Source organism: Camelus ferus, chromosome 1 (assembly GCF_009834535.1).
Source record: "Camelus ferus isolate YT-003-E chromosome 1, BCGSAC_Cfer_1.0, whole genome shotgun sequence".
Classification (NCBI taxonomy): Eukaryota; Metazoa; Chordata; class Mammalia; order Artiodactyla; family Camelidae; genus Camelus; species Camelus ferus.
This window is the reverse complement of record NC_045696.1, coordinates 121216796-121242009: the sequence shown is the minus strand read 5'-3', so window position 1 is coordinate 121242009 and position 25214 is coordinate 121216796. Positions and strand designations below refer to the sequence as shown.

Genomic DNA, 25214 nt, shown 5'->3' with positions numbered 1-25214 from the left:
GTGTGTGAACTGGCCAGATAAAGCTCACATACATCACCCTTCCTCCCAGGGAACTCTCAGTCCACCTCTCACGAGCACAATCTTTTAGGATTTTGTTGGCCTGCTCAGGGCGGTACTGCACTGAATGATCATTCAGGAGCCAGGATGGCCCTTGAATGCTATTTTCTGTCTGTGGTCAGATTTCTTACTGAATTGAAGAGCACAGTGTGTAAGCCAGAAGATAATTTTAATTATTGCCGTCATAGTCACCAACCACGGACTTCTGGATTTTCTGTCCAGTGTTTCTCAGTGTTTCCAGAGACCACATGCAGACAAACTGGTGACTTGCTTGCTTCCAAGTCGTATTCTTGGGACCCTCCCCCAGAAAACTAAACCAGAATCTCTGCAGGTAAGGCCTGTCTGTGCCAATGTCATAACCACCAAACAAGCAAATATGTATTTGGTATTCTTTTCATAGATGTTTACAATTCCGTGTAAACCACTACACCAATTTTGTGTTAAGGGTTGTCATTGAATTTTAACAAAAAAGAAGTCATTCCGAGTACTAAACTATGGATGAAGTTCTCCCAAATTCCTAATCATAGATGTCCTGAAATATAATTGTACATATATTACCCAAAACTCCTTAGAATGGTGGAACATTGCCTGATTTCCCAAAAGCTGCAGTTGGAAGACTGGGCTAGACTAAGTGATGTGAGAAGACAGTTTGGTTCCTACGTTGCTGATTCTGTTAGCACCTAATTTTGATGGCCTCCATTTAAACTTCTACCTTTAAATGAGCCCAGCAAGACCCTGCCAGGATTAATCATTCTGGGCAATTTTCGAGTGCTTATTATCAAAGAGAACATTAAAAATGTATATAAGTATATTCTTCCCTGGGAGAGGTCAGACATCCATAAATTAGTTGGTTGTTAAAAAAAAGAAAAAAAGAATAAAGGGGAAAAAAATCCTGCCATTGAGAAGGCTCCTGGCGTGAGTATGTAATGAAGCATTGTGGTTTAATGAAAAGGGCCCTGGATGTGGAAAAGCAAAGCCAGGTTCACAGCCTATGTCAACTCTTGCTACCTCTGTGCTTGGGAATAAGCCACCTTCAGCTGCTTTATTGAATTTTAGGATCATTATCTGTGAAAACGGACCCTCCATCTCATGATGCTCTTGTGAGAATCACCAGGAGAAAGTGAACCACTGACTTCTATTCATCCAAGGGGGTAGAAAGATACCTAACAAAGGAAAATAAAGGGAGTAGTGTTCCATTCATCAGGCATTAAGTTAATTAAGAATTTTATTACTTTGATCATCTCAGACTTTGAAACAGAAAGTTGGAAAAGGAATAAAGATGCAATGCCATGTAACTAGGGAATTCTGGATGTGGATGGGACCCGAGAGAGCATTCCCCCTCCAGTTCTCATTCCCCAGACACCCATTTTGCAGTGAGGGAAGCTGAGGCACGGAGAACTGAGAAGCGCTCCTGAAGCCTCACAACGCTGTCTGCAGAGCAGGGGCTAGAACTTGGGTCACCTGCTCCCAGGCCCTCCCCCTGTGTCTACAGTCACTAAATGTGGCCATGATCCCCCGTGTGCAAGTCTTTTCCTTTAGCTCAGTGGTAGAGTGTGTTCTTAGCATGCACGAGGTCCTGGGTTCAATCCCCAGCACCTCTGTTAAAGAATAAATAAATAAGCAAACCTAGTTACCTCCTCCCCTCACCAAAAAAAAAAACTTTTTTAAATACTTAACATGAGATCCACCCTCTTGACAGATTTTGCAGTGCACGACACCACGTTGTTAACTTGAGCACAGTGTTGCACACAGGGCTCTAGGACTTGCTTATCTTGTGTAACTAAAACCTTCTACCTGTTTCCCCCACCCTCAGCACTTGACAACCTCCACTGTATTCTCTGCCTCTATGACCTCATCAAAGTGGAATCGGGTGATAGTTGTCCTTCTGTGACTGGCTTATTTCAGTTACCATCGTGTCCATCCATATCACAAATGGCAAGATTTTCTTCCTTTTAAGGCTAAATCATATTCTATTGTATGTCTACTCCACACTTTCTTTAGTCCTGCACTTGGACTGGTTTCATAGCTTGGCTATTGTGAGTCATGCTGCTGAAGTTAACATGGGAATAAGATACCTCCTCGAGATCCTGACTTCAGTTCTCTAGATAAATACCCAAAAATGAGATTGCTGGATCATACGGTCATTCTATCTTTAATTTTTTGAGGAAACACTGTACTGTTTTCCGTAACTGCTGCACTGTTCTACATATCCACCAATGGTGTACAGGGGCTCCAATTTCTCCATATCTTTGCCAACAACTGTTATCTTTTGTGTTTTTTTAACAGTGTCATTCTAACAGATAGGAGGTGATATCTCATTGTAGTTTTGATTTCCATTTCCTGATAACTAATGATATTGAGCATCTTTTCGTATACCCATCGGCCATTTGTATATCTTTTTTGTAGAAATGTCTGTTCAGGTCCTTTGACCCTTTTTTAATCAGGTTATTTAGGTGGGTTGTTATGGAGTTGTAGGATTTCTTTACGTATTTTGGAAATTAATCCCTTGTCAGATATACAGTTTGCAAATATTTTCTCGCATTCCATAGGATGCCTCTTCATTTTATGGATGGTTTCCTCTGCTGTGTGGGAGCTTTTATTATAGCTCCTGTAGGAGGTTGATGTAGTCCCACTTGACTATTTTTGCTTTTGTGGGTTGTGCTTTTGGTATCATATCCAAGAACCATTGCCAAGACCAATGTCAAGAGTATTTCCCCTGTGTTTTCTTCTAGGAGTTTTACAGGTTCAGGTCATATGTTTAAGTCTGATCCAGTTTGAGTGGATTTTTGTGTATGGCGTACAGGATCCAATTTCTTTTTCTCTTCTTTTTTTTTTTTTTTTTTTGCATGTGGATATTCAGTTTTCCCAGCATCATTTTTTGGAGAGACTTACCTTTTCCCCATTATGTATTCTTGACACCCTTGTTAAGATGAGTTAACCACATATGCATCGCTACTTCGGGGCTGTCTATCCTGCTCCATTGGCCTATAGATCTGTCTTTAAGTGAGTACCATGGTACATTTTGATCTGTCTTTTTGTGATTACTTTTATAATGCATTTTGAGATCAGGAAGTCTTTAGCTTTGTTCTCTTTCTCAAGACCGCTTTTGTAATTCGACATTGACAAAAATTCAACCCCCTTTCATGATAAAAATGCTCAACGAACTAGGTAGAGAAGGGATGACCTCAACATAATAAAGGCCATACATGACAAGCCCACAGCCAATATCTTAGTGGTGAAAAATTTAAAGCTTTTTCTCTAAGAGTAGGAAGAAGACAAGAATGCCCACTCTCCTTGCTTCTTTTTAACACAGTACTGAAAGTCCTAACCAGAGCAATTAGGCCAGAAAAAGAAATCCAAATAAGAAAGGAAGAAGTAAAATTATTTCTGTTTTGAGATTATATAATCCTATTTGTAGAAAACCTTATAGACTCCACAAAAAAAAAAAAAAACTGTCAAAATAACAAATGAATTCAGTAAAGTTGCAGGATACAAGATTAACATGTAAAAGTCAGTTGTGTTTCTGCACTAATAATAATCCATCCAAAAAAGAAATTAAGAAAACAATCCCAAATGGATCAAGATGTGGTATGTGTGTGTATGTATGTATGTATGTATGTATGTGTATATATATATATATATATACACACACACACACAATAAAATATTATTCAGTTGTGAGAAAGGAGGACATCCTGACATTTGCTACAATATGGATGTGCCTTGAGGGCATTATGCTAGGTGAGATAAATCAGAAAGAGAATGACAAATATGTGGAATCTTAAAAAGCCAAAATAGAAGCAGAGAGTGGAATGGTGATTACCAGAGTTTGGGGAGGAGGAGAGGACTGGGGAGATGTTGGTCAAAAGGTACAAACTTGCAGTGGAAGATGAGTATGTTCTGGAGATCTGATGCACAGCATTGTGATTATAGTCAACAGTATTGTGTTATCTACTTCAAAGCTGGTAAGAGACTAGACCTTAAATGCTGTCACCACATGAGAGAAATGACGGTTCTGTGACCTGATGGAGGTGTTAGCTAAGGCTACTGTGGTAAGCATATTACAATATGTAAATGTGTTAAGTCAGTACGTTGTACACCTTAAACTTACAAAATATTATATGTCAATTGTATCTCAACAAAAAACGAAAAAAAATCACATTTGTAATAGCATCAAAAAGGACAAAAGATTTAGGAGTAAACTTAGCTACAGAGGTGAAAGACTAAGCACTGAAACCTACAAAGCTCTGATGAAGGAAAGTAACAGACACATAGAGACGGAAAGACATCCCATGTTTATGGATTGGCAGACTTAATATTGTTAAAAATACCTGGGGGGAGGGTATAGCTCAAGTGGTAGAGCTCATGCTTAGCATGCACGAGGTCCTGGGTTCAATCCCCAGTGCCTCTTCCAAAAATAAATAAAATAAATAAACCTTATTATCCCCACAAAAAAGTAAAAAAATATTGTGAAAATGAATATATGTATATTAATGTATGACTGAAGCGGTGTGCTGTACACCAGAAATTGACACAACATTGTAAACCGACTAAACCTCAATTAAAAAAAATATCCATAGTACCCTCAAGATTTGGTGTGATCTCCATGAATATCCCAATGGCATTTTTTACAGAAATAGAAAAAAAAATCCTAAATTCATGGATCCACAAAATCCTTACTTTAAGGTTAGCTGATTCTAAACTGATTAATCATGTCTATAAAATACTTTTGTTGCAACAACTAGATAAATGTTTGATTAAATACTTGGGGACATAAACCTACCAAGTTGACACATAAAACTGACCATCGCAAACAGGCGAGTGAGTGGTAAGTTGGGATAGCACCTGTCTTCTAATGGGTTCAGTGCAAAAGTAAAGTAAAGGTAGGATGGAGTAGCCCGACCTCTCAGTACACACCTACCCACGCATTCCACAGATGGAGCTGAGGACGCAGGGGAAACCCTCATTCTGCTACCTTTGCATCCTCTTACGTGGGAACAGTGAGCAGCTTCTCTGTGTGCTTGGTGGGTTCCCTGAGCCCCAGAGGGCCCCGGTGGTCTATTAATCAAAGAACAGTGCTTCTTGCATAGAGCAGACTAAGGAGCCCGATTGTGAATTTCTGCTTCCCTTAAGAGGCAGCGTGGCACAGCGGAAAACTTAGCAGCCATGACACCAGACACCTGCATTCAAATCCATCTTTGTCATTGTCTAGATGTCTAGTGAAGTCACTTAACCTCTCTAAGACTGTGAGTCATAGCTGTGAATGGCAGTTTCCTGTGACTGGTAAGGAGAATTTTGTCATTTCAGGGTTATTGTACAGGATTAAAGACAATAAACACAAATGGCCTGGGCTCATAAAAGATGATTGGTTAGGACAAGCTATGAAGTGTAACTTCTTTTACTTCAAAGATCACCTCTGGTTCGCTGTGTGGTCTTGAGAAACTTACTTCACCTCTCTGTGCCTCAGTTTCCTCGTGTAAAATGAGCAAGATAAATTATTCTGGGGATTAAGTGAGTGTGTGTGTCTGTGTATAAAGTACTCAGGACAATGTCTGGTACATAGTAAGCCCTGTGTATGTTGTAATTATTACAATTTGCACTGTTTTGTGGTGGTGATGAAATTAAGTGGTCAGGAAACCTGGGTTTTAGTCGCAGCCCTGCCCTGGGTGAACTCACAGAAGCCATGTCACTTCTCTTCCATCAATTTCCTTCTCCATAAAATGAGGGAGTTGACAAGGCCATCTGTCGAGCTCGGACATGTTAAGAGTATACACCCAAACTCCACTGTGAGCTGTACCAGCTTCCTGGCTTGTAGATGTTTCCCAAGCTGCCACTCTCCCTCATCTGTCAAGGCTTCCTGTCTGATTTGCACTGAGAACCCTGCCTCTGCCTTGGTGCTTCTGCAGGGCAGTTGATCTGTTTACTTTTCACCACGATATGTTCCTCTGCCAGCTTCATCAGAGCAGACAGAAGCCAGCTTCATGGCAGGGGGAATGGGGAAGACTGTTTTTATTTGTCTGCCTCACTTTCTTCCTTCTTTTGGGATCCCTCCTGAGAAAGATCAGAACAGAATTCTGCAATTCTATTATGAAAAATGCCACCGATTGGAGAGGTGAGGCCCCATGTGAGCAGCGGTGCCCACCCCGGGAGGCCATGCCGGAGTCTGAGTCCTCCTCCAGCCAGGGGGGGGTCTGTCCCAGGGACAGCAGATGTCCTGGGTGTGATAGTGGCAGGAGGAAGGAGGGCAGTAACCAACTAAAGCATGATGGGAAATCTGAGAAGTGATAGGTGGTTTTCGTACACATATGTGACAAGCTAAAAGACCCCGAACAGTCCCTTTTGCTTTTTCTATATTCTGCTGCACGTGTGGGGGAGAAAGAGTTAAAAAGAAATACAATGAAGCACAAAAGAGTGTTCGAAAGGCTGCTTCCACGTCTTTTCTTTTGCCGGTTTCTGCCCCTTTGCCTTCTTATTTGCTCTCTCCAAGGTAGAATAATGAGTGCGTATCGGAGAGTCAGACTCAGGTGTCCCAAGGCGGTGATTGCTGTTGGACACAGTGCTAAGCCTGGAAGGCAGGGACGCGCCTCCTCCTCCTTCTGTGTCCAGGCCAGGCAAGCTTTCGTTTCTGGCTCCAGGGAATGACTGTGACAGTCAGGGTCAGTGTGGAGGGGCCAGCACATAGAGTGAAAAACTCTGCGTATGGGAACATGCGGATCAGCGGGCCGGTGCTCACCTGTGATATTCACTAGCACATACTGAACGATGTTTCCACCTGGATAAGTGTTGATATGGTTCACTGTGACAGAAAATAAAAGAGAAGGATCAACCTGGGGTGGGGGGATTAGGTTTTGTTTTGGACACACTTCATTTGAGGTCTGCGCAGCATCCTACAGAATCTGAAAAAAGATTTACAAGCAGGCTTGGCAGGCAGGACTGGCTAGTAGGGTCTCCATCCTGAGGAAGAACCAAGCTGCCCCTTAAGCCCTCAAATTCCAGAGACAACCTCCGAGTAAAAGTCCCCTTTGCTGCCTCCATCTTATCTGAGATCTGGGGTTTCCTGGCTGCAGATCCCTGTTAAGGTGTAGCAGTGAGCGGCGAGGGTATAGCTCAGGGGTAGAGCGCGTTCCTAGCATGCACGAGGTCCTGGGTTCAATCCTCAGTACCTCCATTAAATAAATAAACAAATTTAGTTACCTACCTCTCCCCCAAAAGAAAAGCTTTAAAAAAGAATTTAAGGTTCAATTTTATTTTTAAAAAAATCAAAGATGTAGAAGTGAGATCTGAAGTGTTGAGACCCTATTCCAAACTCTACCCTAGAAAAAACTGGGGGACTCCCTCTTCATCTAAGGGCGTGTGATCAAGGGTGGCTGCTGATTTAAACTGTGTCACTGTGCAGAGTGCTACTTTCGAGCCCAGAAGTTAGCCGGAGTGCTGTTAGACGGAGCCCTCTCACTGGACGTGAACGGTTGCATCTTAAGTGTGATGGATGCCTACTTTTCACCCAAGTGACTCGCCTGTCTCCGTTTTCCGCCCTTTTCTCATATGCGTATGATGAAAGATCTCACTTTTTTTGCCCTCTTACTCATTCTTGTTAGCATTACTTTGGGGAAAAAAGAAAGAAACAGAAAATGTGATTCACATGGTCAGATCACTGAACGTAAGCGGCCACTGTGGAAGCTACAGGCAGGGACCCTGGCCCCCGGTCCCAGCTGTGAACCACAGGGGCTCTCTGCTCCGGGGAAAGAATGCTGGAACCGAAGTCAGGACACCTGCCTTCAAATCCCAGAGTTTTCATTCTCACGATGGTCCCTTTATCTCTTTTGGTCTCACTGGCCTTACTGGGAAAACGGGCAAAGTATTAGTCACTGCCGCATCCCAGGGCTGCTTGGAGATCCTGGCAGAGAGGCTGAGTACAGCCAGCCGGAACCAGCGATGCACTGCTTCCCACGAGCCACAACCCTGGACTGCTGGGCTTCGGTCTGAACCCAGCATCTTTCATCAGCGCTGCCTCGGGAAGTTCACATTGCCTTGGCTGCGGTGCGTTCTTCATTATATAAAAAAATACTTCTGTTCTCTTGCAGTGCATTGTGTGGGACTGGGACTCCAACGGCAAACATGACTTCATCGGAGAGTTCACCTCCACATTCAAGGAGATGAGGGGAGCGATGGAGGGGAAGCAGGTGCGTGGAGGACCACCCGGGCATCCCCCAGATGTGCTGCCAGGAGGCATCCTGGGCATGGGGTGCAGCTAGAGGGGAGGCACTGACTCGTGGTGAAATGTGGGAAGAGGGGGCCTGGTGGGACTGGCACGCCCTGATTCTAGTGCGAGCCCCACCCCCAGCGCCTGGTATGACCTTGGACAAGACACTGCCCAGGCATGGAGCAGTCTCTCCGTTGGCTAAATGGAGAGGCCACATGAGAGTACTTCTAATTTCCTTCAGCTGTGTGGCCTCGGACAAGTGACAGCCTCTCTGTGCTAACTGTAGCTGCCTCGTGGAATTCTGGGACAAGTCACTGCAGCCATCCACAGTGTGCACCCAGCAGGGCGCCCAGCGCAGAGTGAGCATTCCCAAACACCTGCTGGTACTGTTGCCCTAGTAGTAACAGTCTCTCAGGCTCCACATTTCCATGAGCTGGTGACGTTAATTTTACACAGTTAGTGCTGGGGACAAGTGATTCGGGTCCTCTAAATTTTCATTTTGGGCACCAAGGTGTCATCGAGTTCCACGATTTCGCTCTTTAACGCTCTTGTTACCAAGACAGAGACCCAAACACGACCACATACCACAGGAGCAGTAGGGGTGTCACCACATCACCCCAGCACCTGCACCTCCTCCGTTCCTCTTTCACGTACGTACACACGTAGTTTGGTACGTATGTTAGTCAGTTGTGGTTGTCTGGACCCTAACCATGCACCATCTGCTCTTACCTATTCAGGGCTCACCTGCCCACCTTCAGCTCCAGACCCTGAACCTCTTTGCCCGAGGGCTCTCTCTGGCTGCTGGAGCCTGCCCTGCCCATGCCTGCGGCAGGCTGGACGTGTGCAGGGAGATGTAGCCCATCTCAGGGAGCAGCCCGCAGAATAACTAACGGGAGTTGGGATAGAAATACCCCAGCTGTCTTCCCCTCCAGGCAGCAGAACTTTGAGGGGTTGTTCTGTGCAGTTTCCCAGACTTGCCTGGCGGGGATCAGCCCACAGGGGTACCTGACCTGATGGTGTCCCCCCCCTTGGGTTGCCTCCCTGTCTCAGTGCCTCACTTCTTGGTTGTCACCTCCTGGTGTTCCCTTCCCTCCCAGATGAATTGCTTGCACTTAAATCCTTACCTTCAGGAAGAATTCAAACCAAGATGCCCACCATTCTTACCCTGGGGACCACTGTCCCTGGGGAGCAGAAGGGAGTGACAGCAGAGAAAGACCTTTTCCCTTAGAGATTGGACGCTGTGTCTGGCCTGCTCAGAAGTGCTTCTTAGAGAAGGTGTCCCAACTCATCTTTCAAGCCTCTCCTCTCAGATGTAAGTCCAGATACAACCAGACTGGATGGAAATAAACTAACATTCTTTACAATTAGAAGCTTAATCTGAATCAGACCATTTGTTGAATCCCTCCTATTGGCCTGAAAACTCAAGGACAGCTTTCTGCACAGCTCCCACAGAACCTGCTGTGGATGCTCTGTGATATACCTAGCATCGCGAGGGAGTGTCACATGCACAGAGACCTCCACCCACGAGCAGGCATGCAGGGCGTCAGGGTGACAACTAAAGCCAACACTAAACTGCAAATAAAGTCACTTCCCAAATAACCAGGAATACAGGCAGAGAAGTTGTTGCTTCATGGAACACATGGGACCAGGCTCTCTTGAGCTTATAAATCAATGACGGTTATCAGTGCCACCCACTAGGGCTCTAAAGAGTTTGTTTTGATCACCTCTGCAAATAGAAACAATCAAATCACATGTGAATAGATCCTCAATATGGCTAATTATTGAGGAAATGCTAATCAAAACTACAATGAGGTATCACCTCACATCGGTCAGGATGGCCATCATTAAAAAGTCCACAAACAATAAATTCTGGAGAGGGTGTGGAGAAAAGGGAACCCTTCTACACTGCTGGTGAGAATGTAGTTTGGTGCAGATGTTATGGAAAACAGTATGGAGATTCCTCAAAAAACTAAAAATAGACTTACTGAATGATCCAGCAATCCCACTCCTGGGCATATATCCAGAGGGAACTCTAATTCAAAAAGACACCTGAACCTCAATGTTCATAGCAGCACTATTTACAATAGCCAAGACATGGAAACAACCTAAATGTCCATCAACAGATGACTGAATAAAGAAGTTGTGGTCTATTTATACAATGGAATATTAGCCATAAAAAAGAATGAAATAATGACATTTGCAGCAACATGAATGGACTTAGAGATTATCACACTAAGTGAAGTCAGTCAGACAGAAAAAGACAAATACCGTATGATATCACTTATATCTAGAATCTTTAAAAATGACACAAAAGGACTTATTTACAAAATAGAAACAGACTCACAGATATAGAAAACAAACATGGTTACCAAAAGGGCAAGGAGGGGAGGGATAAATTGGGAGTTCAGGATTTGCAGATATACACTATTATATATGAAATAGATAAACAACAAGGTCCTACTGTATAGCACAGGGAACTATATTCAATACCTTGTAGAAACATATAATGAAAAACAATATGAAAAACAATATTGTATATATGTACAACTGAATCAGTCTGCTGCACACCAGAAACTAACACAGCATTGTAAATCAACTATACACCAATCAATCAATCAATGAAAAGAAATAGCCAAATCAATAAACATGAGAAGCACTTTGTCTTTAGAATGCTAGGAAGAGACTGAAAGTGAAATTATAGCATACATCACAACAAAACAACACCGAAGTCTGATGCTTTCATACAAACAGAAATGAGTCTTTAAGTCCCATGGAGGAAATGAATCACATACTACTGTGCTTTTCAGTATCACTGAGATTCCAGAAAGCTTTTAGTGCAACCACTCAGTCCCTATTTTGGCACATCTGCACTGTGGGAACTGTTCTAGGATCCGTTGATCCTACTGATGTTTACTGAGGAGCCCGTCCTAAGTGTCAGGCTCTAGATGTGACACGACTGTGCATTAGAGTAAAACATAAATATGAATCAAGTAAACAAAAGATCAAAATTCAAAATGCCATTACACCTTGGGACAAATGCTATAAAAACCTCATCCAATTTTGTTATAAAGTTGTGATGTAGAAGAGATATCCTGAAAAGGTGACATTTAAGTTGAGGGCCGTTAAAGAAGGAAAAAAGCTTCCGTGTAACAAGCAAGGGAAAAGCATTTCAGGCAGAGGGAACAGCATTGCAAAATGCTGAGCCAGGAAGGAACCTCTTGTGGTTGAGGATCTGGAAGGAATCAGTGTATCTGGAGCAGAGAGGGCGAGGGCACTGGGCATGAGATGTCGAAGACAGAGGCCAAGGCCAGGAAGACAGATTCTCAGAGCTCAGAGAAAGGAGTTTGGATTTTCTTATATGTGTATTGAAAGTGCACGAGAGCTGTGCTCTCCAATATAGTAGCCGCCAGCTCCATGCACCTTTTAAATTTTTAATTGTAATAAGTTGAAGTTAAATTAAGTTAAAATTTCAGTTCCGCAGTCACACACGCACACACATCAGGGACATCGTGGCTGGTGGCTTACACGCCGGTTAGTGCAGATACAGAATCTCCCCATCACTGCAGAAAGTTCCATGGGACAGTGCTGCCAAGGGGTCTAGGCTGGAGAATGACATGGAGGTTTTCATTGTTTTAGAGATGACCCTGGCTACGGGGTCAATAATCAGTCGTCGGCATGAGAGACTGACGCAGGCTGTCAGGAGGTGAGACAAGTGGTTGGCATCCGGGCTGAGTTCACCCAGGAAGGCAGCTCTCTGCTCCCCGTGGGACCCCCCGAACTCACTGGGGCGTCTGTGCCTCAGCGGCTGGGCCGGCTGGGACAGTCCTCCACAGGCTCTCTCTTCTCCAGGAGAGCAGCCAAAGCCTCTGTACACAGTGCTGGAAACTTCCCAGCAGCCCAAGGAGGGCAGGCCCCAACGGACAGGCACTTCTCAAGTCTCTGCTTGTATCACTGGGCTGATGTCCTGTCGGTCAAAACAACTCACCTGACCAAGCTCCCCGTCAATGGGAGAGGGACCCACACAGATGCAGGACGCTGGGAGGGGTGGGTCATTGAGGCCCGTGTTGTATCAGCCACTCACATCTGCCTCGGAGACGGCTTCATTTCCAGACACTTCTAATTGTCGGGGAATGAAATTTGTCTGCTGGTGAGAACCCCAGGACCAGCTCCCCCAGGATGGTGGGCAGGAGGGTTCAGTGACTCTTGATGCTTGACTTTGTCAGCGGTCAGGTGCAGTTGGCTTTGTCCTGTGGAGACTAGAGGTTGGAGGGTTGGGATCTGTTCCCCTAGGGGACCCTTATAGCCCCTAGCTGCCTCCTCAGTCCCTGCACCTTCTGCGGTTCTGAGTCTGTCCCTCATGGGAGCCCCTTTGCAGATCCGTTGTGACAACTATCAGTCCATTCGAATGTTCAGTTTTCTGCGAAGTTCTATGCTAACCCATCGTTACCCCACCAACTTCCTGTAGCCAGTATTCAACGGTCCTCAGTTTTCCTCCCTCCTAAGTCAGTTCCCAGGCACTGAGGCTCAGATTTGGGTTCCTTAGCAGTGTGTCTCCAGAGAACTTCCCTCTGCGGCTTGATTTGGCCCTGTCAGCAGTAAGCATTTATAAGTGTCAGGTGCCGTTCTGAACATCTGACATGGATTCACCATTCAGTCCTCATGGTACTCCTATGAGATAGCCCCATTTTACAGATGACATGCTTAAAGCATAGAGAAAGCACGTAATTTGCCAAAGGTCACGCTGCCGGAGAGTAGGGGCTTGGAGTCACCCCTGGCAGGGCATGTCAGAGCCTCTTCCCCACCACCCTCCTCATCCCCCCTCCAGGTGCGAGGGCTCCAAGTTCGAGAGCCTCCGTCAGCCCTCAGGTCGCTCGGCAGCAGTGCCCAGGGGCCCCCTCACAAGTGACTCCAGTCCCTCTGGGGCAGACAATCATGCTGTACCCTTTCCTGTTGCAGGTGCAGTGGGAGTGCATCAACCCCAAGTACAAAGCCAAGAAGAAGAACTATAAGAACTCGGGGATCGTGATTTTGAATCAATGCAAGGTACCTGCATAGCCCCTGTCTTCCAGGAGGGCGGAGCCAGGGCCATCCGGGAGGAAGACTTCGGGCTGTGTGGACAGAAGGAGAGAGTGTCAAGGAGACAGGGTTTTTTTTAAAAATAAAAATCAGAAAGCCAGGGGAGAAATCCCTTGTTTAAGATGTAGAAGTGAGAGGGGAGGATATAGCTCAGGGGTAGAGCGCGTGCTTAGCGTGCACAAGGTCCTAGGTTCAATCCCCAGTCCCTCGTTTAAAAAAAAAAGTACAAATAAATTAATAAATAACCTAATTACCTGCTCCTCAAAATAAAGTATAAAAAAACATAAAACACCTCTCATCACTAAATGCTAGGTGCACGTCTGGGACTCAATAAGTCCTTGTGGAGCAAGTGAGTAGGTGAACGTCACCAAGAATCAAGCAGCAGAACCATCAAGAAGCAGAGTAAGACTAGACATCAGTCAGGCACACGAGAGCTCAGACGCTGGTGGCTGGGCAGAAACGGGCTGCACTGGCTTCCAGCCTGGAGGTCAGAAGGATGGACTCTGCAGTCTAGACGGCCATCATTTGAGTCCCACCTCCACCATCAGTGTCCTCATCTATAATATGGGCACAGTGAGAATGATAGTATCTCCTTCATAAGCTTGTCCTAAGAACTGAGTGAACTAATGGGTGTTAAGTGCCCAGCATACAGTCAGCGCTCAGTAAATGTCCATCACTGCTGTTCATGGCAAACTGTCAGCGCTCAGTAAATGTCCATCACTGCTGTTCGTGGCATACAGTCAGCGCTCAGTAAATGTCCATCACTGCTGTTCATGGCATACAGTCAGCGCTCAGTAAATGTCCATCACTGCTGTTCGTGGCATACAGTCAGCGCTCAGTAAATGTCCATCACTGCTGTCCGTGGCAAACTGTCAGCGCTCAGTAAATGTCCATCACTGCTGTTCATGGCAAACTGTCAGCGCTCAATAAATGTCCATCACTGCTGTTCATGGCATGGGAGGAATCTCAGTAACTGGCAGCGGGCAGTGAAGGCCTTCTCAGGTCACAGTCATTTGAAGCTGCCAGTCTAGATCCCTGTGGTGTTAAGAATATTCCCAGAACTGGGACCAGGACACGGGGAGCAAGACTGGAGCCAAGTGCAAAACTTGACTCATGGTAAACCAGAGGTGACCCTTGAAAACACGGTGTCAGCCTCCCCCAGAGGCAGAGGCTCATTAGAATTGTGCATAAACCCAGAGAGGAGGGGAGTAGGGGCTGGTAGTGGCAGCCTTCCCGGCCACCTGCTGTCAGCCCTGCTTTCTCTCTCTCCTTTAGTGGAACAAAATCAGCGGACCCGTCCCTCTCCCACAGCTCTTCTCCGCTCCTTCTCCTAGGCTAGCCTCCTCTCCCCAAAGCTGAGGCCCCTGATGGGTGCGGATACAGTCCTACTGTCACTAAAACAGCCCCTCTCTCTCCTGCAGATCCACAAGATGCACTCCTTCCTGGACTACATCATGGGGGGCTGCCAGATCCAGTTTACAGTAAGTTGTTTCCACGTCTGTTCTGGCTTGGGGGTCAAGGCTGGGGCAGGAGAGACCGGAGTCTATGAAGAGTCTCGCTGCTGACAGATCGACCAGTCACACGTTTTGAGAATGAGGTCATGCTTCTGTCTTCCCCAGTGAGTGTGGCTTTCAGTGTCACATCAGGAAGTTCATGCCACTGAACCGCAGGTGATTTAAGGACCGTCCTAATGCTTCCCATTCTTTCAGTAACCATAGGAGGCTGAGGCCACAGGCAGGTGGCCAGGTCCCACCCCCTGGTGAGCAGGCCGGGCAGCAGGTGACCCGTGCAAGTAGGTCCCACTGCACCGCTGCAGGTGTCTTGGTTGTGTCCCTGTGGCCGGAACACAAGCATCAGTGCCATGCCCAGTGGTCAATGCCAGGAGTCAGCCATCCAGGTGGTTTGTCAGGCAGTGAGAAGGTGACTTCCAAGAAATGGAGAACCAAGCCCTCAAGGTTGAGGAACAGACTGAGTGTCTGGACTCACTGGGTGGATTCAGGATCATCTCCGACATGGAATCTGTGAACCCATGGGATTTACACACCCCTCACGTGTATTTGGGGGGGTGGGCTGGGTCTTTCTAAAGGGCCTGTGTGGCCAGTGCTGTGAGTCCATCTGCCCTGGAGCCCCTTGCTTTTCAGTGGCTTCCTGTTCACAGTCCTCCCGGGTTTGGGCAGGTGGGACCTCCAGAAAGAGAACACACAGATGGCAAGGGAGAGGTCTGCGAAGCCTGCGGGAGAGCAACGCAGGTGTAAACAAGAGGGGAATCGAGTTCGTGTGCTCTTGTTCCTCACGTTACAGACGTGTATTCGGGAAACTCAGCCCTGTTTGGCTCCCTAGACCAGCTCAGTCATGTGAGGAAGGCAAGGAAGATGGGCTTAACGTTTTTAGGTTTGAGCCCAAGAGCGTAGACAAAACCCATGTGTTACTGGGACTCAGGATGGTGGTACCCAGAGGACTGGAAGGGGGTTCCCGAGGGGATGAGATAAGGGGTCTCCCTAGACAGAGGCTTGCCCTTCACTTTAATCTCCAAGGGGTCTGCCCACGTCCTGTCTAAACTCAGAGCTTTGTTGATTTGCCCCTGAAGACTTATAGGAGTTAATTCTAAGTTTGGTTCATTTCTTTAAAGTCTAAGTTTCTCCACTTGTGCTGGATGCCTTGCACCTGTTTCCCCAGACCCTCTCCACTGTCCACCCTGCTCTCAGTGGAGGCTGGTCTGTGTGAACTATCTCAGTGGGCTTCTGTGGCTTGAGGGTTGGGGAGATCCATCAGGAGAGCAACGTGGGGAAGAGAGTGAGGAGTTTGGGGATGCTCACCAAGTACATACACCGCAAGTGTATGTCTGTGCAAGTGACATAAAGCAGGATCCAAAGGGACCTGGGCTCGCGGGAGGGTATAGCTCAGGGGTAGAGTGCGTGCTTGGCATGCATGAGATCCTGGATTCAATCCCCCAGTCCCGCCATTAAATAAATCAATAAATAAACCTAATTACTTCCTCCCCTCAAAAAAAAAAAACCCCAAAAAAACCCAACAACAAAGGGACCTGGGGCTGAGAATAGTGAAATGACTCTAACAAGATGATGTTTAATGTAAAGTCCAGGTTACTGGTTACTGCCACAAAATGTGAAGTTGTAATTGTCAACTCACTGTGAATCAATTTGATGTAATGCCACCCCTCCGTAATAAAATTCCAGCTTCATAATGCCTCAAAAAATTGAAGTGATTGAGTCTGAGGGTCTCTGAAGACACGCCCACCCAGCCCTGCCACGTGCGCACTGGCAGGTACAGAAGGTAGCAGACATCTGTGCTGTGGGCACACCCCTAAGGCTGGCTTCCCTGTGGATGTCACAGAGGAGAGCTCCTGGAAACCCTGTCCCCAGATCTTAAGCAACCCAGCAATTTCAGGAAACTATTTATAGATTTTCACGGGAAAGCGCTATTGACCTGGGTCTGTTTTAGTGTCTATAGAACCCATGCTTTTGAACAACTCTTTATTCGACCTTTGGGGGCCTGCTTTGCCCTTGGAGTTCTGCTGCAAAGAATCAGCCCAAGTGAAAAGTGGACGTTTGACCCCACCAGGCTGCCAGCTCTAACCCCTGACTCGTGGCGGGGAGAGGAGGCCTGTGGCCTCTTGGCTTTGCTCGCCGCTCCTCTCTCACTTCTGCCAACCTTTCCCAACTGGGAGGTGCCCCCTTGGTGGTTCTCAGCCCTTACGTGTCCACAGATGGACCAGTGGGAGGTCCAGCATGAGAAGAGGGAGTGCACACAGACAAACTCAGAGGCAAGGGGACAGACCATCCACAGTGCCTGCAACTCCCTCCTGCAGGGCCTCAAGCTGGGGACTTGGGAGGTTGCTAGGTGTTCTGTTTTGAGCTTTCTGTGGAAAAAAAAAAAAAAAAAGAAACCCTGCAATGTCGCGTTCCTCTTAAATTAAGTCAGCTGTCTCATTATTAATTTCTTATGACTCAGGCGGTGCCATCTCCTGTAAATTATAAGCTGTGATGCAGACAATTAATAACAATCAGCCGGTCTTATTTAATTTGGTCTATATGTATTTATTATCTGCCAGATCATTTTGTTGAAGCCATCTGGCCCAATGGAGGGAAAGTGGCAGAGGGGCAACGAATGAGGAGAGGGCCTCCTGGCATAGAGACAGGCAGAGGGGGAAGGAAATGACATTCTGTGCAGTCACCCCCTCCCCCCAAGCCCTCCAGAGTCGAAGTCTCTCCTGGGTACAGAGGATTACCTGGGGTTCCAGGAGCTCCAGCCAGAATAAGCCTGTGTCTCCCTGGAGACCGATGTTCACTAGGCCGCAAGGGAGTCAAGTCCTGCATGTTTCCTCCCCTCCTTCCCCTCCCCTGTGCCCAAGTGACCTGCCTCTTGGATGCACCAGCCAGGCTCTCCTGCACATGGATTTGGTTGGATTTGCCCAACAGTGGCTGGCGGCCAGAAGTCAAAGGATGGGAGGAGGAGGAAGTTGGGGCGCTGCCTCCCCAGCTCCCTGCCTGCCCAGCCTGCTGTTAGGCAGTGACCACATCCCTCAACAGAAGGACACGGTCCCTGCCAGGTGTCCCATCCTGCAGACATGACTCTCACTAAGTCCCTTTTGAGTGAACCATGTTTCCTGTCAAGGACTCTGGCCAGTATGCACCACAAGCAGGGCGAGGAGAAGGCACTTGCACGGTCCAGTGATGCCCAGGTTTCTGGTCCAACCTCAAGAATATCAAGAGGGCAACCTCTCTCCCTCCAGGCACCAGGTGGATGTATAGAAAGGGCCCTGAATACTTCGATTGAATTATGAGGATCAAAGCCCAGGTCTTCAAGAAGAGACAGACTTGGGGAAAAGAAGACACTGGGTGAATAAATGCAAAACGAGTTCCCCTCTGAGCATGAACGTTTATTCATCCACGTAGTCTCATGATGAGTGCCGAGACCTGACTGGGGTTATGTGAACATACGGGATGCATTTAGGGGATTGTTGGGGAGCTGGCTTGGATTCAGAACCTGAGAGGCTTTGAATGTTGTGGTAATTGGGTGAATAAAGGACTGTGGGGAAGGATCTTGAGCAGGACATGGGCCATCAGGGCCACGCTGTAGGGAAGTAGGTCTGGCAGGGTTTGGTGACAGGCACTGATGTGGTGACAGGTGAAGCAGCCATCCCGGCGACGAGGCAGACGAGGTGGCTGGAAGGGCAGCAGTGGAGAGGGCCGTGTGGAAGGAAAGGCCACTTGCCTTGACTTAGGATCCAGTGAGGAGACAGAAAGCAAGAGGTTGAAGGGTGAGTCCGGGCTGACTCAAACCTTTGGGGCCTGAAGACAGAGCACGGCGGTGCTTTCAGAGAAACCTGGAAGCCAGCAGGAGCCGCCAGGCAGCAGGGTGAATTTGCCCGAGGACGTACGCTCAGTATCCCGGTGGGACCCTTATAAGTCCAGACCTTGGTTTCAGGAGAGAGGTGGGTCTGGATGAGATGGCCAAAGAGAAGAAAGGGGGCCCGGAGGCAGAAAGTAGTAGAAGACCTCCGTCTGGCAGCTGGGGAAGGGGGCACACCGGGCGAGGAGAGATGCTGGGGGACGAGGTCCCGGGGGAAGAAGTAACTCAGGGGAGTGGAGGGGAGGTTACAAGGTCAAGGGAAGTAATCCCAGGTGCCAGAGGGGAGACTGAAGGTGAAAGATGGAAAACGGGGATGGGTTGTGTCATGTGTAGGCACAAATCACTTTCAAAGGAGCAACCCCAGCAGAATGAGATGGGAGACCCAGGAGTGAGGGCGTCAGTGGAAGGTGGGCAGTGAACACAGTGGGTACCACTGCTCACACAAGAAGGCTGACCGTGAGGGAAGTGGGAGGCAGGAGGCGGGAAGGCGGACGGCCACCTGCGGATGAAAGGAGGAACGTTTCAGCTCTAAAGTAAGAAGAGGAGACCCAGTGTCAGGAAGAGATTAAGGATGCTAAAAAGACCCCCAGTCAAGGGTTCTGCTTCTTGTTTGGTCACATGGACCCCTTGAGAATCTGATCCAAGTTCTAGATCCTCTCACTGGGAAGTGAGCACACCAGTTCTGCACACAGTTTCAGGAGACCAGGGGTGCCCCTGGGGACCGTCTTTGTTCCTCATGTGACTCCTTGAGTTGTCAGAACTCCGGAGCGACTGTCACATTGCAGCCTTGGAGTAGCTGGGCGGAGGTGCAGCGGGGACTCCAGGGACAGAGGCAGAGCTCAGGATGTTTGGCACGTGGTACAGCAGCTGAAAATAAGCCCAGATACTGGAAGTTCACATACGAAATACAGTTATAGGCAGCATAGAGGAGACAGACAGCATAAGGTATTTGGAAGGAAAATGGGAAGAAAAAGTAAAGGTTTCTTTTAACAGTGATTGCCTTTCCACATGCAAAAAAAAAAAAAAATGTTCACCATAAAATGGGTTTCCCCAGAGAGAAGTTGTAAGCTATGTAAATGTCCAACAGTAAAATAGTGGCTGTGTCATGGCAGTGCCTCCTTTAAGTGGACTGTGAGAAAGCCATTTGGAGTGATCATTATAATGATAAGAAATAATATATGCTATATATACAGACAATAACTAAACAGGAAAAGACAAAGAAAATAGTACTTATTCAGCTAGTAGAATCCTGAGTGGTCATTTTTTTTTCTTACTATTTTCGGATGGCCCTTTTTATCCTTTGTAATTTTTTTTTAAAATTAAGATGATACTGCTTTCTTTTATCTCTGATTTTATAGTCTACATTTTAATAACAGAATATGATATAATGTAGTAAGCGGAATGTGGCTTCTCCCAGATAAACCTTCAAGCCTAAAAATAGATCACCTAGTAAAGGTTCTCTCACGTACTCTTTTCTGACCCTAACCCATTTGGGACATCCTGTGTCCATGCCTTGTCTCAGTTTGTCTTAAATCTTGATTTTATAGCCCAGATGAAACACTGGCAGACCCTGGTATAGGTCTCAGAGAAATAAGGGCAGGTCCTGGGTTGAAGAGGAGAAGGCTTTGCACTTCCCAGGAAGTGGACCAGGCAACCTTCGGGGTCTTTCTCCTCTGCCCATGTTCCTCTTTCTTTGCCTGTATGGAGTTTTGAGAAAACAGAATAGCGCAAGAATTAAACCTATTATTTAAGAAATGGTCCAGACTAACCAGTATCTCCACCTACAAGGCTCGTTGTGTAGATCCAAATTGTATACAAATCTAAAAAACAAAAACAAAAAAGCTGCCCTAAAGCAGGTGGTGTCGCAAAGGTTGGTGGCAGGGAGGCTAGGGAACTAACCAGAGAAGGTTCATAGGAGCTTTCCGCAGAAAACATCCAGAAGGTTCTCAAACGGCTCGCTTTTCCCAGGCAGGGAGAGGATCTGAGAAATGCGCTCGTTTCAGGTGAGCAGCTCAAAACATCCAAAGAAGGAGACTGATCACTGGCGTCCAGCCTTTTCCGGGAAGCAGCGCCCAGCGCGGGGACCCGGGTCAGGAGGGAGCAGCGTTTGCACCCTCACTTTACAAGGTTCTGCACAACTGCCCAGTGGCCCTGCTCAATGAAGAGGGGCCTCCAGGGCTGAAGGGGAGGCTGCCCTGGGCACAGCCCAGAACCATGGGTTTTCCTAATTAGGGCTTCGTAGCAGAAAATGAAAACGGCTCTCGGCTCTGCACCCACTGGCATCCAGGGAGCCAGGAGCCACCTCCACACACAGGCATTTTTCAGTCACTTTCTTGCTTTTATTCCTCAGCTTAACCCCATCTTTCACGGCCTCCCTGTTGCTTTTAAAATAAACCTAGCCTTTCACTCTGTTCTCTTTGCACTCACTGCTGACTTAAAGAGCATAGAGGATTTTGGTAGAAGGCCATCTCCTGAAGAGAGATTTTATCTCCAGCTTCTTCAGGGAGACTTTAGAAACCATCACTTGCCAGGAAAAAAAAATCTTTTAGCTCTCATATACTTGAGACTGTCCCTTTGCTGTCTCGTCAGACGATTCAATATTTTTCTGAGCAATGGGAACCACAGAAAGCAGTGGGCGGTATGGATCATTACTGCTTGTCTGTTGCTCTTTCTCTCCTGGTTACTTTGACTGGACCCTTCCCTGCAGGTCCTTCCACTGTAACCCCTCTGTCCCCACTCTCTGCTCCCAAGCTTAAGCATTTCTTTGGAGAGGTGTTTGCCGGGGTAACTTTCTTTTTTTAATTGGAGTATAGTTGATTTACAATGTGTTAGTTTCTGGTATACAGCAAAGTGATTCAGTTATACTCATATATATAAATCTATTCTTTTTCAGATTTTTTTTCATTATAGATAATTACAAGGTATTGAATATAGTTCCCTGTGCTGTACAGTAGGATCTTGTTGTCTATCTGTTTTATATATAGTAGTGTGTATCTGTTAATCCCAAGATCCTAATTTATAGCTCCCACCCCCTTTCCCCCCAGTAACCATAAGTTTGTTTTCTATGTCCATGAGTCTTTTTCTGTTTTGTAAATAAGTTGTGTCCTTTTTATGTCCTTTTTTTTAGATTCTACATGCAAGTGACATCATATGTTTGTCTTTCTCTGTCTGGCTTATTTCACTGAGTATAATAATCTCCAGGTCCATCCATGTTGCAGTAAATGGCATTATTTCACTTTTTTATGGCTGGGTAGTATTCTAGTGTGTGTGTGTGTGTGTGTGTGTGTGTGTGTGTGTGTGTGTGTATACATATACACCACATGTTCTTTATCTAGTCATCTGTTGATGGACATTTAAGTTGGTTCCACGTCTTGGCTATTGTATATAGTGCTGCTGTGAACATTAGGGTGCATGTGTCATTTCAAATTGGAGTTTTCTCCAGATATATGCCCAGGAGTGGGATTTCTGGAACACAGGGTAACTCTATTTTTAGTTTTTTAAGGAATCTCCATACTGTTCCCCATAGTGGCTCCATCAGTTTATATTCGCTGGGTTAACTTTCATCTAAATGGTGACTACATTAGAAATCAGAAGAAACATGCCTTCCCGTGTTAGCACTCCCCCCACCCCTCCAGGCTCAAGGATTTTGTTGTTATTGTTAAGAAGTGTTGGTTGAGTCAGCTTTTACTTAGATTATGATGATGTGGGGGTCATAAAAATTTACGAAGTTCAAGGATGATGATACTTGGTTTCCCACCGGGAGGGCCACAGCGTCAGGGTATCTTCTCTGTAGTAGGCAGGAGATCTGACACATGTGGGAGCCAGGAGCCAGGAGACGGATGCCGTGCACAGGGCTGCTTCTGGCAGGAATTCTGTTATAACCACTTCAACACAGCTCTCTGCCACCAGCTACTCAGGAAAATAAAGATGACCTTGTTGTATAGGCCACATCTTAAACACAGAATTAATTTTAAGAGAGTTTCCCTACGCCTCCGAGATGGAATTGTTCCCCCTGCAGAACACATTTTCTTAGTGAATTAAGATACTCTCCTAACATCGTAGATCAGCAGAGGCTGGGCTTTCTGACCTGTACGTCAGTCTCAAGTTTGGTCTGGGACTGGGAGAGGTGGGCGTCAGGGGGCGGGGGAGTGGGAGGGAGTGTGGAAACTTCAGAAATGGCCTCAACCAAATGAGTAACTAGTTGTTAAAGCTAATCAGTTTCTTCCCTAACTGTGCCGATCGGCAGCCGGCTGTGTGACGTGTCTCTCCTGACAGCTCCTACGAGATCCCTTCATGGTCAGCCGACCCACCCTCCTGTCTTCTCTTCCAGGTAGCTATAGACTTCACCGCCTCCAACGGGGACCCCCGGAACAGCTGCTCCCTGCACTACATCCACCCTTACCAGCCCAATGAGTACCTGAAGGCCTTGGTGGCTGTGGGGGAGATTTGCCAAGACTATGACAGGTAGGAGACTCGGTCAGCCTGGGCCTCACCAGTGCTCCCTGGCTGACCTTTCACAGATGAATAGAAATTAAAGTCTGGCACTGACTCACACTGAGACTTATGAAAGAACAGAGTAAAACCTTGACCAGACGTGTTATCCTCTCCTAGCCTAGAGAACTGAGTTCGTGCCCTTCCCACCCAGGTCACCCAAATAATTCTTTCGGCTGGCAGGACCACCAGACAGTGATTTGAGTTTCCATGTTGTAAAGTTTTAGGAGGTGCCTTGCTACGCAAAGTCTGGTTCATGGACCTGTGGCACATCACTCAGGGACTGAGAATGTCAAAACTAACTCGAGACTCTAAGTCAGAATCTGCATTTTAACGCGCATCCCAGATGATCTGTGTGCACTTTAGAGTCTGAGAATCACTGGTTTATTGGGCCCTGTTCTAACTCTCGCAGCGACCCTCCCACAGTGGGTGGTGTGTAATAGCAGAGAAAAACCTTGCAGGAGGGGAGGCAGTCTGGGCCCTGCCCCAGCGTGGAGGCAGATTCAAACCCAGCTTCACTCACTCTACAGCTGAAGTCTGCAGTCGTGGGGTCTCACTGACCACAAAAGCTGTTGATGACTTTAGCAGAGGGTGTGTGTCTGTCCGCGAGCACGTGTGTGTGTGTTTGTATGTGTGGATATAGAAAACATGATTTTAAAGTCAGATCGGTATTGTATTTATTTTTACTTGACAGTAGATATTGACCTTTCCCAGCAAGAGAATTCCCTGTAAGAAGTGATTTGTATAAATTACATTAAACTGAATTTATTCTGCCTTTCTGGTATTTCCAGATTAAGGTGAAGTTGTTCACCTGTTTGTTGAAGAAGGCTCTTTGAGGCAGAACCAATGTAAACATAAATATGGGTGAATCTCAGTTGAGTTCTGATGGGATTGTGAAACAAGGCTAGTTGGTAGTGAGCAGTAATGAGCTGACCTGTTACACCAAGAAAACAAAGAAAGTGACCCTGTCTTCCACTTTCAGGGAGATATTATGGGATAGCCTGATTTCTGTTTCTCTAGCCTGGCAATTGTATTAAAAACCTGGTACTCAGGGAGTGACACAACCTAGTGGCCAGAACGTGCAGACAAACCAACAGGACGGGTAACAGGAAGTTTCCATCAGGGTCCTTCCCGCTGGCGCGTCCCTGGACTTGACCTGGTCACCACCAGAAACTTAGGTGGACACCCAGCCAGTTGGGGATGAAAGAACAGGTCCAATAAAATCAGACAGCTCTGAACACTCAGGCCCTTATGCATTTGGAAGAGAGAGCAATAAATAGCATTTTAAATTACCTTGTTGAAGTGATCCTTACATTTAACCTTGAGATACTGACTGTGAAGACTGCTTGAATTTCAGCTCTGGTTTCTTGAGGCCCCAGTACACAGAGGATTCCTGGGGAGACCCGTGGGGATTTCTCCCAAGACCAACAGATCGCATCCCTACTGTCAGAAACTTCTCCAGACGCCCCCAAGACACCAACACAGTGATCTCCCTCCTGTGTATCTCATACACACACACACACACACACACACACACACAACGTAGTCATCATACATCCTTATGGGAGAAGGAAGGGACAGAGTATCTGCAGAATGCTTAATAACTTTTAAATTCTGAAATGCTTCTAGAAGAGAGAAAGTAGGAAAAAGCACTGAGTACAATAGATGCTTAATAATAAAGTTGGCTCTGACTCTGCAGTGCAATCATGAATCCACAGAACAGACTGGGGTGTTGGCCAGAGATTGAGATGCCGACGCCCAGGGCCCTCGCTGGCTCCAGGGCAGATTTGCTGGACAATCTGAACAAGCAGCACAACCGTCTCTTTCCTGAGTCCCTCGCAGGCAAGGTGCAGACATGACAATCAGAGGGACCTATGCATCTTATAAAGCTGTTATCCCCTTATAATGTGAGCCAGGCCAAGCCTGGGGAGCATTTTGTATTCCCTCAAAAATACAGATTCAACATAAAAATAAGAGATGACACCTTCAGGGTTATGTGAAGAATCATCGCAAATGATTC

General features: G+C 46.6%; 1 protein-coding gene across 1 annotated transcript in view; it reads left to right on the top strand.

Annotated features, from left to right (window-relative positions):
- CPNE4 (copine 4) overlaps positions 1-25214 on the top strand; it is a 379779-nt gene that overhangs the window by 336410 nt on the left and 18155 nt on the right. Inside the window, 4 exon segments of the mRNA XM_032489534.1 lie at positions 8139-8237; positions 13214-13300; positions 14755-14814; positions 23034-23167. Coding sequence (XP_032345425.1) covers positions 8139-8237; positions 13214-13300; positions 14755-14814; positions 23034-23167 — 380 coding nt within the window.